Source organism: Pomacea canaliculata, linkage group LG8, assembly GCF_003073045.1.
Source record: "Pomacea canaliculata isolate SZHN2017 linkage group LG8, ASM307304v1, whole genome shotgun sequence".
NCBI classification, from domain to species: Eukaryota; Metazoa; Mollusca; class Gastropoda; order Architaenioglossa; family Ampullariidae; genus Pomacea; species Pomacea canaliculata.
In genome coordinates, this window is record NC_037597.1 from 24177530 (window position 1) to 24193166 (window position 15637).

The 15637-nt window shown below is 38.1% G+C and overlaps 2 protein-coding genes across 2 annotated transcripts in view; one reads left to right on the forward strand and one right to left on the reverse strand.

Moving 5' to 3' along the window:
- Nucleotides 1-4470, forward strand: part of LOC112570458 (lectin L6-like) — a 61325-nt gene extending 56855 nt beyond the window's left edge. The window contains exon 6 of the mRNA XM_025248881.1: nucleotides 4251-4470. Coding sequence (XP_025104666.1) covers nucleotides 4251-4360 — 110 coding nt within the window. The 3' untranslated portion in view covers nucleotides 4361-4470. The remainder of the gene's footprint in view (nucleotides 1-4250) is intronic.
- Nucleotides 4471-11548: 7078 nt separating this feature from the next.
- On the reverse strand, nucleotides 11549-12874 carry LOC112570459. Its single transcript, XM_025248882.1, has 2 exons — nucleotides 12252-12874; nucleotides 11549-11879 (listed from the first exon to the last, which is right to left on the reverse strand). Exons 1-2 carry the CDS (start codon nucleotides 12872-12874, stop codon nucleotides 11549-11551), a joined length of 954 nt encoding a protein of 317 aa, XP_025104667.1.
- Nucleotides 12875-15637: the final 2763 nt, after the last annotated feature.

Here is a 15637-nt window from a genome sequence, read left to right on the forward strand (position 1 = left end):
AAAGTAAATAAGCGAACCAATCAGAGCACAGACAGTCGCCCCTCCGTGTGTATAAATTGTGGTCAACAGACCATCTGTCAGCAGATTCCCTCAACGTACACGATCTGAGCAAGACCTCTTGACCAGCTGAGTAAATTCTTTCTGTTTCACTTTTAAAAGATTTTTAAAGCCCAGATAAAAAAAAAATCTATAAAAATTACGAAATTATTTAATAGTTTCTTTAGAGTTTGTAAGATTATAACATCGAAAGGAAGGTCCTAATGTGTGAAAGATATAGACATATTTTGTATACATTATTTTGTTATTCAGACTACAACGCTGAATAGAAAATGTGTAGTGACAGAATGATATTTCGAGGAGCTCCTTGGACCGAAATATACACCTCATCCATAAATCCACCCAAAACTACCTCCACCAAGGCTTTTGAAAAACATCTCGGCGTACCAGCTGTTCTGTAATAAACTTATGTTTACTACTCTCCGTTTTTTGCTAATAAGAAAGGATGTGAACAGATGTCCACTCATATCACTAGAAATAGCGCCTGACTGTATACAACTGGTGTTCTCAGACTATCTAGTAGTTTCTTAAACTGTTGTCTTCCTCTGATCCACTTTGATCAAGACCGCTGAAACAGGTGAGCATTGCTACTAAGAGAGATAGTGACATATCTGCTTCTGACTTAGAACAAGACCAGAGCAGATGACTCATTCATCCTAACTGTCGGTCAGAAGATGACTAGGAAGGAAGTCGACAGTTTCTTATCTGATGACCAGGGCACGGGAGCACAGTCGCTCCTGGCATCAGTCAAACTACTTATAGTTGATAACCTAGTTAGAGATGGCAGCTAGGTAGTAGCCCCAAGGTAGACACCCAGAACATGACTGTTAAACACAGAATTGTGTCACCTAGTCATGTCTTGTCAACTGGCGAGGCAAGTACAAGTTGTTGGGGAGACATGATACTATTTCGCATTCGTTAACACTCCAACCGAGAAATTCTTAATTCCACCTGAGAAGGTCCTCTAGTGGACAGCCGGTCCTATTTTTCCACTGGCCATCAAACCTTTCTTCTGTTTATGTAAGCTAGCCATTGACTGCTAGACATTCTAAGGCCTTTTGATGTGTTTTCTTCTCATTAATCATCTTAGTTCTATGAAATGTATTTTGGTACGGTTGATATTGCAATGGGTTTCAACATAACCAGTTGTTAGCACCGTTAAGAAGGCAACTTCAAAGGCAGTGGTTCTTAACCGGGGTTCGATCGAATCCTAGGGGTTCGGTGAGTCGGTCTCAGGGATTCGGCGGAGCCTCCGCCACGGAGTTCAAGACACAAACGCAATTCGTGATGACAATAAAAAAGGGTTTGGTGAATCTGCATATGAAACTTGTGGGTTCGGTACCTTAAAAAAGGTTAAAAACCTCTGTTCTAAACCCATAGCTGGACTGTGCATTCCTAATTTATCAAAGGATATTAATACTGTTTAAAAAAGTTATTTATGCACCTTGTATGACACATTCAGCATAGCCGCCTACATGAATGATTAAGATGTTGTCATCTCGCACCTGTTGTGTTCAGTCGTCTGAGCTTGTGAACATAGCTTGTCATATTAACAAATACTATTTATTTATGTCGCGGTTTGATGAAGGAACACACCGTCTTGTGTCATCTTAGTTGTAATGAATGTTATGTTTGCTGTATTGCTGTTTTATGTCCAGACAGAACAGAGTGATAGAAATGCTGATAATTTTGGTGTTTCTGGCCCTGACCTCATCCTGCTGCGGTCAGTCATGGAGGAAAGTGGAGGGATCCATGAAATATGTGTCAATAGGAAGAGCAGGCGTGTGGGCGGTTGATAATTCCTATCGGATCTACTATCGTGAGGTGATGTATCCCGAGAATGTTACTTACATCAGAAATAATAATTTAACAGTCAGAAAGATTGCTGATTAAATCTGTAAAGGGTTACATTAAAATTATTCGTTTTCTTCCTTTAACTTTAAATTCAATTGTTGTGCCCATAGCTGCTATTACAAGCATAAGATTTTTCGAACCTAAGTGTAAATAATGGCTGTGTATCAGAAATATAGAGACATAATACCTGGTGTGAGTTTCACTGATATATTAGATGCAAAATCGTAGTTTGTCGAGAGGTTAATTAGTTGATACTAACAATCATTGGATGTTCTGCACCTCCATGCAAATACACAACATAGTAATTTTAGAACTCATCCAGAACTTGTTTGTCTGTGCGCGTGAGTACATACCTGTGTGTTTGGGTTGCTCTTGTGACACCCTTTGTTTATCATAAATACTTGTATACTGTTTGCTGTGGCCAGGGTACATACCAGGAGCCAAATGCTATTGGCACAAGTTGGACGCACGTCCCCAGCAACATTTGGAACATCGACGTCGGCGGAGACATCGTCGTTGGCGTCAACGACAGGTATGAGGTTTTTTACAGAAAGGAAATCACACGCAAAAATCCTACAGGGTCGAGCTGGGTCAAACTGGACGGTAATTTCAGATACCTGACTGTGTCACCCCATGGCGCCATCTGGGGACTTGATAAAGATCGTTCGGTAAGCAGATTTCTTGGCAGAAGTAGGAAGTTTTAAAATTAGTTTTTGCATAAAAGCAATAATTATGTAAGATAATTACTGGAACGTCTTTGTTGCTCATGAAAAATGAAATGTTTGATAAAATGACAGAGGAGATAATGTTTGAAGAGATTTTGTTCTAATCCTATTTAAAATTGGTAAAAACATCGTTAATTAAGGTTGAGCGGTCGCAATAAAGATTCAAAGGCTAAGAAACACTAATCAGACAAACAATCATGTCGACAGAAGTTTAAATAATGTTTAGGGTTCTTGTTCTCTTTATATATATATATTTCTGTAATGAAGGAAATGATCATTTTATGTTATGCTCAACAAAATCATTTAGTCAGTCTTTGAAGAAGTGTTTGTGAGTGAGAGAGAGATATAGGGTGTGGTGTGTGTGTGTGTGTGGTCTGATCCACTCTTTGATCTTTTGAGATCCACTTGTCAGTTGTCTGCTCCTCATTCTGGTATTTGTGAAGGAGCCTCACCATCTGTCAGCTGGTTTTTATGAACCGGAGGTTACTGTATGGACTGAGTTTAGGGTCAGACTACAGATTGTACTGGAGACCTACATGTCCCCCTCGTGTTAGCGTTTAAAATCTTCAGCATTATCGGAAATCATGTGATATTAAAGGACTAGGTTACCTTGACATTATGATGTCCGATAAAAATGCACATCATATTTATAGACACAGTAACCTATATCGCTTAGGTAAAGATTTATTACGGAGGTCTGGCATTTTGAAGAATGATATAATTAAAAGAAGATAAATTCGACAGATCTGCTTCCGGAATGGCATTAGCCTGGACAATCCAGTGGGAACTAGTTGGCAGAAGGTTGATGAGTTCTTCGCATGGGTTTCTGCAGGACCGTCTGGCGTGTGGGCGGTCAAGGACAACGAAATTTTTTACCGAGAGGGAACCTATGGGGCAAACATCACGGTGGGCAGTGGATGGACCAAAGTAGATGCAAATCTTGTATACGTCGCTTCCGGTTCAGATGTGGTGGTTGGCTTGAACTGGTGGGAGCAGATCTTTCGCAGAACTGGAATCAGTGAAAAAAATCCCACAGGTGTGTGCTTGAACAATTTTATATGCAAACTATGTCAATTAAGTGTAAGGTAAAGGCCATCTCTTTACTTTTCCATGTCGTTGGGGGAGGACGTGGTAAAAATCTGTATGTAAGGGCGAAGCCCATTTGCTTCCGTTGATGTCTTTCCCAAACCTCTATTGAATCAGGTACCCAGTCCCTGTGGTCTGGTCGACTGAAGTTTGCTGCACTAATCCAGCTCTTAATTCAGACCTCAATGCTCTAACCACTCGGCCATCCGCTTATTTATTCATTTCAATATTTTAAATGTTTTTCTTATCGTTTTTTATGCACAGTATATAATCTTATTATTTGACCAAATCTTGCATGTTGTACAGCATGCTGTCTTACTGGCAACTTCAAAATGACAATAAGTGTATACTGTATAAACTCTCTCTCGCTCACTTACCCACTCACTCACTCAGGTGAGGAAGTAAGTAGTATGTAGTGCGGCGTCCTCACATTCCGTCTCTTACCAAAATGTTATAGCAGTCGTCTGTAGTGATATTAAGTGTTTAAAACCATGGCAGTTGATCGAATGCCATTTGTCTTATTCCCAGGAGATCAATGGGTGCCCATGGATGGACAACTGTACAGGATTGACGAGTATGGCGGTACTATGTGGGGGGTTACGACAAGATGGAATACCTTTACATCGCCCACCAACTAACACGTCACCATAAGCAACAACCTCTTGATTCTGTTTTCGATGGTTGCAATTTCAAAATAAAATCTGAAACTTCGGCTTTTAACAATAAAAAGTTATTTTATCTGAGATAGATGTGACGTGTTGTGAATTTATGCAAAATGCGAGTAAAGGTTAGATTATTGTTTACATCTCACCATTTGATGCTATTTAGCGTATATATATATATGTGACTATAGAAGACAACTGTGAAAGTTTACACCACCTATACAAAACATTATTCCAAAAGATAGCATGCAATCCCACTTTACATCAGCACCAGCATCACTGGGCAAGCTGTGCTCTTTTTCGTCGCAGCTTTATCTTCTTCAAACCTCTATGGCAGAGGTTCTCAACCTTTTACTTGTGGCGACCCCCCTGACGAACACCGGTAAGTCCGCGACCCCCCTTAGCCAGCTAGGTCGGTGGAAGAGAGGGGGAGCCTTAGCTAACCTCGAACGCCGCGTCGAGGAAATCAACAACGGAAGAACAAAGTTCGTATCTGCAAGAAGTATAACTGTTAATGAAATTTTACTAAAGCAAATTTTGCGGTGCTAATAAATATTATTTTATTGGACACTCACTTTGATTAATGAGAAGGTTGAGCCTGCTTGCTGTTGCATAGAGAAGCGAACCTGTGTGCGATGTTCGTACCCACTGCTATTCGCAGCTCAGCCTCTGCGTCCACACGATTTCTGTATTGAGACTTCAGTGCTGTTAATGCTGAAAATCCTTGCTCACACATATACGAAGTTGAAAATGTTAGAAGAACTTTCATTGCTTTCTCAGAAAGGAGAGGATATTCACCGTTGGCGCTAATCCAGAATGTTGGCACTGGTGTTGTTTGGAAGACCATTTTCAGGGATTGGTCACTATTGAAAGGTCGATGAGCTGCTCTTCTTCTTCCGTGGACAACCCGCTTGTGCTAGGATCAGCCAGAAATGGATTACGAATCCAATCGTATTTAGTTACATCAATTTCAGCGAAGTAATGCTGAAACCTTTCTTGCAGTCCGTTTAGATGGGCAATAATTACATTCTTCACCTGATCAAGATTCAAGTTGTCAGCCTTGCACTTACACAAGCACGGAAACATATCAAAAATATTTTCTTGGCGTATCTTTTGTGTCCTTTTCTTGGCGTATCTTTTGCGTCCACAACGAAATTTTTCGGACGAAAGCATTCATCTTGTCAGTTGTTTGTAATATGGTGGTGTCCTTCCCTTGCAGAGAAGTATTCACAACGTTCAGCTTCTCAAATATGTCCGATAAATATGCCATTAGCAGCAGCCATTGGTCGTTCTTAAGCCCCCACCCCGCACTGCCTGGTCATGGCCTTCTGTCAGGGACCTAGAGTACTAGTACTGAGCACGTGCGAGGGCGAAAGGGTGTGAATGATGGACGTTTCCTGAATGCGTGCCTTTTAGATGTTTTTTTTAAAAAAAAAAAGAGAGAGGTGTGACTGGAGAGGGACAGGGGAGTCAGCGATGAGAGATTGGGGGAGAGAGAGGGCAAAATTCGAGAGGAGGGAGATTGGAGGCTTAATTGTTGAGAGGGGGATTGTGTTTTGAGTTTTGGAAGTGAGAAGTCACTGCATGCCGAGACAGTGTACTTGAATAGGGAGAAGAGATTTGGAGTTAATCGCCCTCACCACTCGGTTACACAATCTAAGCTACTTTCACTAACACCGGTATAAGAAACTTTAAAAAAGGACCACGTTCGCGACCCCCTTGTAGCCACGTCACGACCCCCAGGGGGTCGCGCCCCACAGGTTGAGAACCGCTGCTCTATGGAGTCAGTCGACTGGAAGATGTTTGCTGCGCTTCTTGGGTATCGAACTAGCGCTCTCAGTTTGATGACAGGTGCTCTAACTACTCTCCTATCCACTTCTCTACCATTGTCACTAAAGGGTTATCATTGATGATGATGATGATGATGATGATGATGATGATGATGATGATGATGATGATGATGATGATGATGATGAGGAGGAGGAGGAGGAGGAGGAGGAGGAAGCAGGAGACACAATAGAAGGAGGTGCGGGCTGTAAACTAAGATGGAATAATTCAACTTTCACTTTCACTGTTGTCACACCGTGAAAGACGAGCTCGTGAAGAATGTACATAAAGAACGTTTGTAAAGTTAAGCTTTATAGACTGATATAATTTATTATCAAAAGGAAAATATTCCAATGTCCTCTGCTGCTTATGTACTGTCCTCATCACAGCAATTTATAAATACAATTAGAGGTACACTCTTCCTACAAGACTGATAATGTCTATTTCCCCAAATTTACGGAACATATTTTTTTATTATACTCATCTTTAAGTCAAAATGAAAGTTCAGAGCAAAAGAAAATAGTAAAAGAATAAAGTCTGTTTCCGAACGATGATGCTTACCACTGCACTACAGACTGAAACACAGTTCTGTTGCGGGTGAAGGCAGCAATTAGTAAAGTTTACAATGTATTTAACATTGATATTTTTATAATCATCAGATCAAACACAAATACCAGAAAAAATAAATTGAAAACTATTTAACCTAGTAAAACTCATCTACGAGTAGTAATTATGGACCAAAGGCAAGACAGGGAGGTATCTGACTGCTGTCTATGGCTGAAGTGATGTGTAACTCTTTTATAACCACAGTCTTTTATAACTACAGACCAAGTAGGAGAGACATGACCCCTCTATTATTATAAACGCCCCAACAGAAACCATTTCTTTACCTGTGTAGAAGTCAAGACTTTGTAGTAGATTCATCCGCTATCGGAGTTTTTCTTCACAATACAAACTAATTTTAAATTTTCACCTGATGTTAGAGAGCACGTAGAATGTTTGTCCTGAGTCAATATAATCAGTGAACGAGAGACAGAAAATAGTTCCACTTTGTTTTCCTTTATTACCTCATGTACTGACAACCTAACAGAGTATAACAGTAACTGATTTCATTAGTTTTATAAGAATTAATAACCTTGAAATATTTGTATAAACGAGTACACTCATCAGCTTTCATAGGTCCTTGTCCTCTACTTTACAAAGGGAGAGATGTTACTCATGTAAACCCGCTTGTTGACTAACGAACAAAGTGTGGCTTTTTGTTAGAACTGTGTCTATGTTCAAAACTTTCAAGTCTGCTCTTCAGACACACCTGTCTTAAAATATCTTTCGCTTTTTTTTTCTTTTTTTTCCCCTATTTGTTATCTCGCAGATGATCTTCATTCATGTTCGCGATTATTTTATTTGCTTTTTCCTTGAGTTAATTAATTGTATTAATATTCATATTCATAACTACGATACAGTAAATCGAGAAAGGTAAGCATAGAAAGGGGTTTAATCCAGGTGCTGCTGGGGTTGTATAAGAACTCTTTGACACGCAGCTGGGAAAGTTATTTCGGAGAACATTAAAACATTTATGTGAGAAATCTGTCATGACCACCACCACCAACTCCATCAGTGAAAGACCGATGCAAAATTCCTATTTACCGAGAAAACAAAAATCATTGTTTAAAGTAATCATTCTCAAACGCCAGAGATATTTCACATATAATTTAGTGCCATGTTGAATATACATACACATGTGTGTGTGTGTGTTGAAATGTGTGGTCTGTGTCTATTCTGTGTTTAATCTTATTCTGTATTTCTATATTTGTCGGTTTTATTTTGTTTCGTTTCGTTTTTAGAAAGCGCATGAAGAATATATAGTTCGTCACACAATCTTATAAGACCCAGGTATTACTATATGATAATAATGTATTATTTTTACATAAATAGACAGCAGTCACAAGAAGTCACCAGTGAAGCAAACTCGACTAGATTGGTCATGTGACCCGGCAGAGCACTGTTGAAGAACATGTACGTCAACTAGTACAGGTCAAGAGGTTAAACTAAACTGTCAACATCCTACCCCACACGCACACATTCCTGTTGACTGCTTAAAGAGATTGACTTGGACAAGATTACAAACGATTTTTAAGATGGAGCTTTAAGTACAGGTTAAGGTTAGACACCGGTCGAAAAAAAATTTTTTTTGTTTCACCGGATAGCGCGGATTTTTTTGTATCAGCTATTTAGCCCTTGAATGAAGTTTCAAAAAATGGTTTTACTGCACTCCTCGCGCTATCGGTTGCCATGGAAACAATCCAAAATGGCGCCAAAACAAACAATTTTAAAAGCTAAAAACTTCTTCAATTTTGTGAGTAGACTCAAAATTCTTTTTGAAATAGTTACCTAAAAGACAGATCTACATTTCTATGATAAAGAATTTGCGAATTCCTCTTAGTTTTTTTTTATAATTTTTTTTGTAAAAAAGTGTGTTAAATTTTAAGAAATTTTGATGTAAAACGGTATAACTACCAAACTACTAAGTATTTTTTTAAAATCTATCATAGAAATGTTTAAATTTGTATGAAGAAAAGCTCAACCAAATTGCAGATCTATATCTCTTGTCAAAAAGAAGGAGTTAGCTTTTGAAGTAAACAGTCTCTAACCAAAACAAGGAACTGAGAAATCGCTGAAAGAAAAACTTAAAGCTTAGTAACTTCTAAACTACTCAATATTTTTTTAAAAGCTCTCATAGAAATGTTTAAATATGAATAAAGAAAACTTCAACCCAATTTTAGGTCTGTATCACATGGCAATATAAAGTTATAAGCTTTTGAACTAAACAAGCTTACTAAAACAAGAAACTGAAAAGGCGAAGGAAAACAAAGTGAAAGCTTAGTAACTACTAAACCACTAAATATTTTTTAAAAAGCTCTCACTGAAATGTTTACATATGTATGAAGAAAACTTCATTCAAATTTTAGGCCTGTATCACATGTCAATATAAAGTTATAGGGATTTTAAGTAAACAAACTGTAACAAAAACAATGAACGGAAAAAGCGCGAGCAGAAATATCAAGCTTAGTAACTTTGTTTTATCTAAGCCTTTCATGTAATTTACCTGCTGAATGAAAAATATAACCATCTTTCAATGTGTTACTACATATAACTTTAACATTACTAATAAAATTAATTATTTTATTCACTTTTAGAAAAGTCAACATGGTTGTGTTGTGTACCCAACTGCTGACCAGGCTTCAGAGAAGTACACAGTAATAAAAACAATGGTGTTTGCAAACATTGAGCAACACAGTTATAGGTTTAGTTAGTTATATAGAAGTTCAGTGTCCACTAGCTTCATGGTTTTTGCCATCTTTGGTCTTTTGCTATCTAACATTTAGTGATGATGTCACATATTGCTTCCAATTTTTGCGAGCATCTACTGAAGTAGCAGCATTAGTAGGAAACACTCTCATCTTTCTTAGCCTTCAGTTGCAGGGTGATGGGATGAACATCAATTAAAGAAATTATTTCAAAAGCTTATAGGGGAGTATAACCAATTCTTGCAGCCCTATGCTCCACTGGGGGCAAATAGGAATAAGAATAACCTATTCATGAAATCTAGAGATACATCACTGGTGCACCAGAATTTGAGCAGCTGCTCATGTTCTGTTCCTCTGTATGCTAGGATTATTTTATGAATTACCTCTGTAGTCACATGGATTAAAGATGGTTGATTTTTGTGGCTAGGGGGTATCTTATTTTCTGTCAAAGATTTCTGGGAAAAGCACTATAGCTGTCTGGCCTTTTAGGGGGCTGACAATGATGTGCTCTCTAGACACTGAATGGCTTCAAACTTGACTAGATAGCAGTTTTCATTGTTTGTTAGGAATGCTATACATAATTGTCTTCACATTCTGTTTGTTACATTTGGTTGGAGTAAGACCATCCAACCCCCACCCAACCTTTGTTTTCTGTGCAAATGATGTAAGCTCTGTTTCCCTACATTCCTGACAAAGTACATAAATAACTAGCATTGCAAGTTGACTCAAATTTGTAAATGTTCACATCTAGTCCTGATTACTACCGAGATTCGCAGCAGAAATGAAAACTTCGCTTTATTTTCAGCTCGCTTACCACATGACTGATGGTGATTTCGACAGCCGAATTCGGTTCACTAAGTTACTTTTTTTAGCTGCTACGACGGTCTAAAAATGTCCACGTGGTTTTTATTTTTTTGCACGTGGTATTGTGAGAAGAAATGAGCGTCTGACAGGCACAATAAACATTTAATATCAACGTTAATGTCTTAGAAAAGAAAATATCCCAGAACAAGCTTTGACTTGCTGTCGCCATTGTTTATACATCCGGAGGCCATGACAGTTGCCTTGTGGATACCGAGCACAGCCGAAGCGTGTTCGTGTGCCCTATGACCCCGTCTAGGTCGGCATTAGTGAATTCTGATTGGCTATATGCAAAGTATGTTACGCATGCGTCCATATAAGGAAGTTTCCGACCCTTTGTGTCGTCTAGAAAAGAGCTTGTATCATAGCTTGGGGCCTTCTAAGGGTTTTGACTCAGCCTTTGTTTGAAAATTCATGTCATGACCTTTCGACCGATATACGATGTGACACAGTTGCCCACGTGGCGAGGTGTGTTGCTATGTCTCAAACATTCTCTATTCTCGCTAATTCTGCGCTCGGGAAAAGTAAATAGGATAGAAGTAGCTGTTTTCATTGACAAAATAGACATATTTCTAGATTATTCTATGAAAAACCACTTGGCGAGTGAATAGAACAAAATATGAACTTTGACAGTATGAAGTAATCTGAAAATGGCCAAAATGAAAAATTTTTGACAATTTTTCGACCGGTGTCTGGCCTTTTAAACCCACTGTCTCAATAATACAAATATATATTATGCAAGTTTCAAGGATTATTAAAATTTAGTATGAAAAGAATCTCAAAGAGTTTGGAAGGCTTAGAGAATAAAACCGATGTCAATAGCTAGAAAAATAACTTTTTGTGAGTTATTTTTCAAAGAAAACACATATTTATCAATTTTTACTTTAACCTCTTGGTCACCGTTAATGCTGTCATGCCCAAACCTGCCATTGAGGAACTTTTCTGATATTTCAGGAAATTATAAATTTACATCTTTATTATAAAATGTTCAAGTATGTTGCGTTGCTCAAACTCACTGAGTCTCGTGAAAGAATACGATTGATTCCGGTATGATAATAAGTATTTGCACAAAAAGTAAACTCATGGCTTTTACAGTTCAAGTAAAATAATACTACAGCTGATCTGATTATGTCAGAAAAAAAACCATCAAAAAAAAAAAAGAAAAATATTATTCCGCTTGAACATGATTGATAGTGCTAACAACAACAGATTTTGTTATATTTATCTTAGTACAGAGACACAATGTTTGTAATTCGTGGCGAAACCTTGAAGACATTTTTGTATACACAAAAAAGTTGACGGAAGAGTTAAGTATGAAAGGAAGAAAAAACACACCGTGTGCAGCCAGGAACAAATTACTATAACGGCCATCAGAACGGAAGTCTGGGACTGCGAATCGAACCAGTGCCAGGATGATAGTAGGAGTTGCACACAGGATGTACACAGAGGAGACTGCGACAAGCATCCGCATCAACACTGCCTGACCCTTCAGGAACGAGCTGAAAAAATAAATAACAGGGATGTTAAGGTAGGATGAATAAAATAAGTGTAAGAAGGAGCAAACTGATCGTAATATCTCTAGGCAACCAGCACATAACAGTACGATGAGCATTTTAGACGAATTATTTGGTTTCTGAGAATATCTCGAAGAAATTGTAGACATTTAGCTTTCAAAATCTTAAAGTAGAATTTAGTGGAAATAATGATAGTTAAACATTTATCACCTGGCTGTCGACTTTCTCCAGGCCATGGCGCTGCGCAGTGTAATCACCGTGATGGCTGTCGTACAAAGCACGATAATAAAATTTAAGAATGGAACAAAAGAAAGAACAACATTTTCGATGATGCTAAAAATAGGATGACTGAGGTACAGTTCACTAGTAATGAGTGTGATGATATCTTTTCCAGTGGTTGTATCTCTCACGACTGTCATATTTTCCTTGACAATGTACACCGAACACAAAAGCTGTATGACGATGAAGGTGACTAAGAGGATGATGGCCATCGTCTTGGTGCTGATGACTGACGAGGATTTGATGGGAAACACGACACACACGCACCGCTCGACGGCGATGATCATCGTCAGACAACCTGAGGAATGCCCAAACCCGAACTTAAAATACAAGCCATGTTTCATGAAAAACCATTTATAAAAGTCTTTCTCGTCAGGAAAAGCGATTCCTATCAAGCAGTATGAGACGATTAGAGCATATGATGCGAGGAACATGAGATCAGTGAAGGCGAGACAGAAGAGACAGAGGTTCATCCGGTCTCGCAGTCCCTGGCGGTAAAACACGATCATGGTCAGGAGGTTTGCCGGGACTCCAATAAAAACAAAAATGTTTGTGAAGCCACAGTGTGTTATTTTATCAACAACTTGAACTGCCTCATAGGTCAGTATATCAGCAGGGTTCACAGATTGGTGATCCAGACAGTTAATTTCACTTACTGGTGTAGTTAAGTCTGATGTATTGTTTGACTGGCTACAACTCATCTTGCCAACCACTCAGAGAGACAATTTAATGGTCATGACACGTGGCAGGACAACAAGAGTATATCTTTACATCTGATTATAAGTAGCTGTGCTATGAGCTCGGATGGTTTCCTTCTTTATTGAAGGCATTGAGATTTGTAGGTTTTATATGTTTCTTATGAAGTGGTTCTATTGAATTTTTTATGCATCCGTCTTTATATTTTCTTACGTGTGGTGTGTGTGTGCATACTTTTAGACAAATATGGAGGGAAACGACACAGAAACTAGTGAAAACAAACTAAAAAAATAATTTCCCTAATGACTATTTTCCATTGTTATATATAATTATATCGACTATGTAATTCAAAGTAAAGAAGAGAGAAGTATCTGGAACACCATATATTTAATGTAAAATGTTCCGATAACTTTTCAGAAAAAAAGAGAAAAAAAGTAAATATGCGTGTGTGCGTGCGTGTGGTATTCATGTGTGTTAATCGGAAGGTTTCTTGCACGGTTACATGGATACAAATATGCTTGTGAGCAGGTGATTAAGCATATGTTCAATACGATAGTCGAGAAACAAAAATAAAAATTAATCTTAATTTTTTTTTAAAAAAAGGTTTATTTAAAAATTTTTTTTAGTCGTAATTTGAATAAGACATTATGTCTCTCTTTGAAACTGCCATCTCTATCAAAACTTTTTTGTATATTCGCTACTACGATAGTCGATGAACAGAAAAATTTTGGCAGGAGAAGTCAGCTTAGTGTAAGTGAAAAACAAAAGTAGAAAGTGTGAGGATCAAACATCCATCCAGCCAGTCAGTCAAATATTGTGAAAGGCCAACGGATGGACGCAGACGACGATGATTAGAAAAAATACAAAGGTATGTAATCGTTTATGTGGTGAGTGAGTTTTTAATCTTCAGACATTTTAAAATACGTCTGCCATCAACACCACAACCACTTTTCTTTTTCTGTGATGCTAATATTTTAATAATCTGCTGAGACAGTGAAGAAATTGTTTACGATAAGTTTTAAAATTGTGAAAGATGGACACTATTCATTTTAGACTAAATGGTGAAGGCAACACTTTTTTTTTAGAACTGTTAGACTTTCATTTGATGAATTTTGTTTAACCATAAATTCTTCTATGTCAACCACTCTATTTCCTAGGTTTGCATGCATTATGGTTGCAAACACTAACTTTTACTAAAATGGTTTCTTTCTTGGTGTTGCCCAAATTTTTTCCATGTTAATCGATGATCTTTTCCAGGTCGTCGTCTTTATGCGGGTAAGTTGTTGTCTCCACAACATCAACAGCAAAGTACAACCTAACATTTTTCTAAAATTGTGTATTATATTACCCAGTTGGTGGTTCAATTCAAGTTTTAGTGTTCACCAGAATGTTTCATTGAATATTTCTTGTGGTTTGTGAGCACCAACAGAGGTACCAGTCTCACAGAAAGAATTCTGTGATCATCTTCCGTAGCCATAAGTTGCAAGCTGACAGAAAATCAAAATGCTGCTCATTAATTAAGGGAAATAATTTCTTTATTAAAACACAAATTGCACAATAAACTGAACCTTCCTTAAAAAGGTCTTGGACATTAAAACTTTATCATTGAATCATTGAATGCATTAGCATTTTGAGCTGCTGCTTATTTGCAATTATCCTGTATGCTAGTATAATTACATGAAATAGTTATGTGGTCAGATATGTTCCTTATTTTCTGTCAAAATGTCTTGTGAAAGCATTAGCTTCTTGGCCCGTTAGATTGTAATGTGTGTGAACGTGTAAAGATTGAGAAACAAGGACTTTAAAGTTAGTTTTCGACATCGTCGTCAGTGCGAAGGAAGCACGTGGTCAGTAATTACATTATCGTCCAACACATCATTACCTTCCTACCATCACCTTGCTCAAACGCTTGAGATAGAGAACTGTAATGAAGTTAGAGAACTGTCATGAACATTTGTTGGTAGTCTGAACCTGGCTTTCTTCATTTCTGTTCGTACTACAACATAGAACAATCCAGGTCACGTGTTTGGGATGGGACACCACGCTGTCTCCCTTTTGCTCTCCGTCGTCCCTGTCTGACGCGGAATGCGAACCGAGGAGGATGGCGATGACTGACGAGTCTGCAACTGTCAGCAGGGACTCACAACGAGGACACATTAATATACAGACGGAATTTGCAGAAACATTTTTGACAGGTAAGTCGACAGTGTGTGTATTTACTTGATATAATAACGGGCGTTACCACCCCTAGCATCTGAAAGTCCGGATTGCATGGAATGTACCGGATCCCCTCATAGATAAGACAAATTTTAGTAAGAACCGTATGGTATTTAAGTGACTGTAAACATTGCCTTAAAGGTGGTATTAGTGTGTGTGGATCATAATTACTGTATAACTGTCAGCCACAAGTTGACATCCACGAGATCATTGTCTCGCGACATACTGACATAGAGTTGTCATATTTTTTTCACTAAAAAGTCGCATAATACTTTTCGTTTCCTAATCAATTCTTCCCTGATGGTTACTAGTTCGGTTAGGTAAAAGGAAACGAGTAAAGAAAGACAAAGAGAAAAATTTGTCAGAAAAAGATATCAAATGACTTGATAATTTTAACATCGTATTTCTCTTTTAGAAAACCAGTACCTAGCTCATTGTGGTCAACCTCCAGACTATGGCATCGTGGTTGTAAATATTACTACAACACATCGATACACGTTAGAGCAAAACAACGATAAAACATCGTTTCCAATGATGCACGAAGCAGTCGT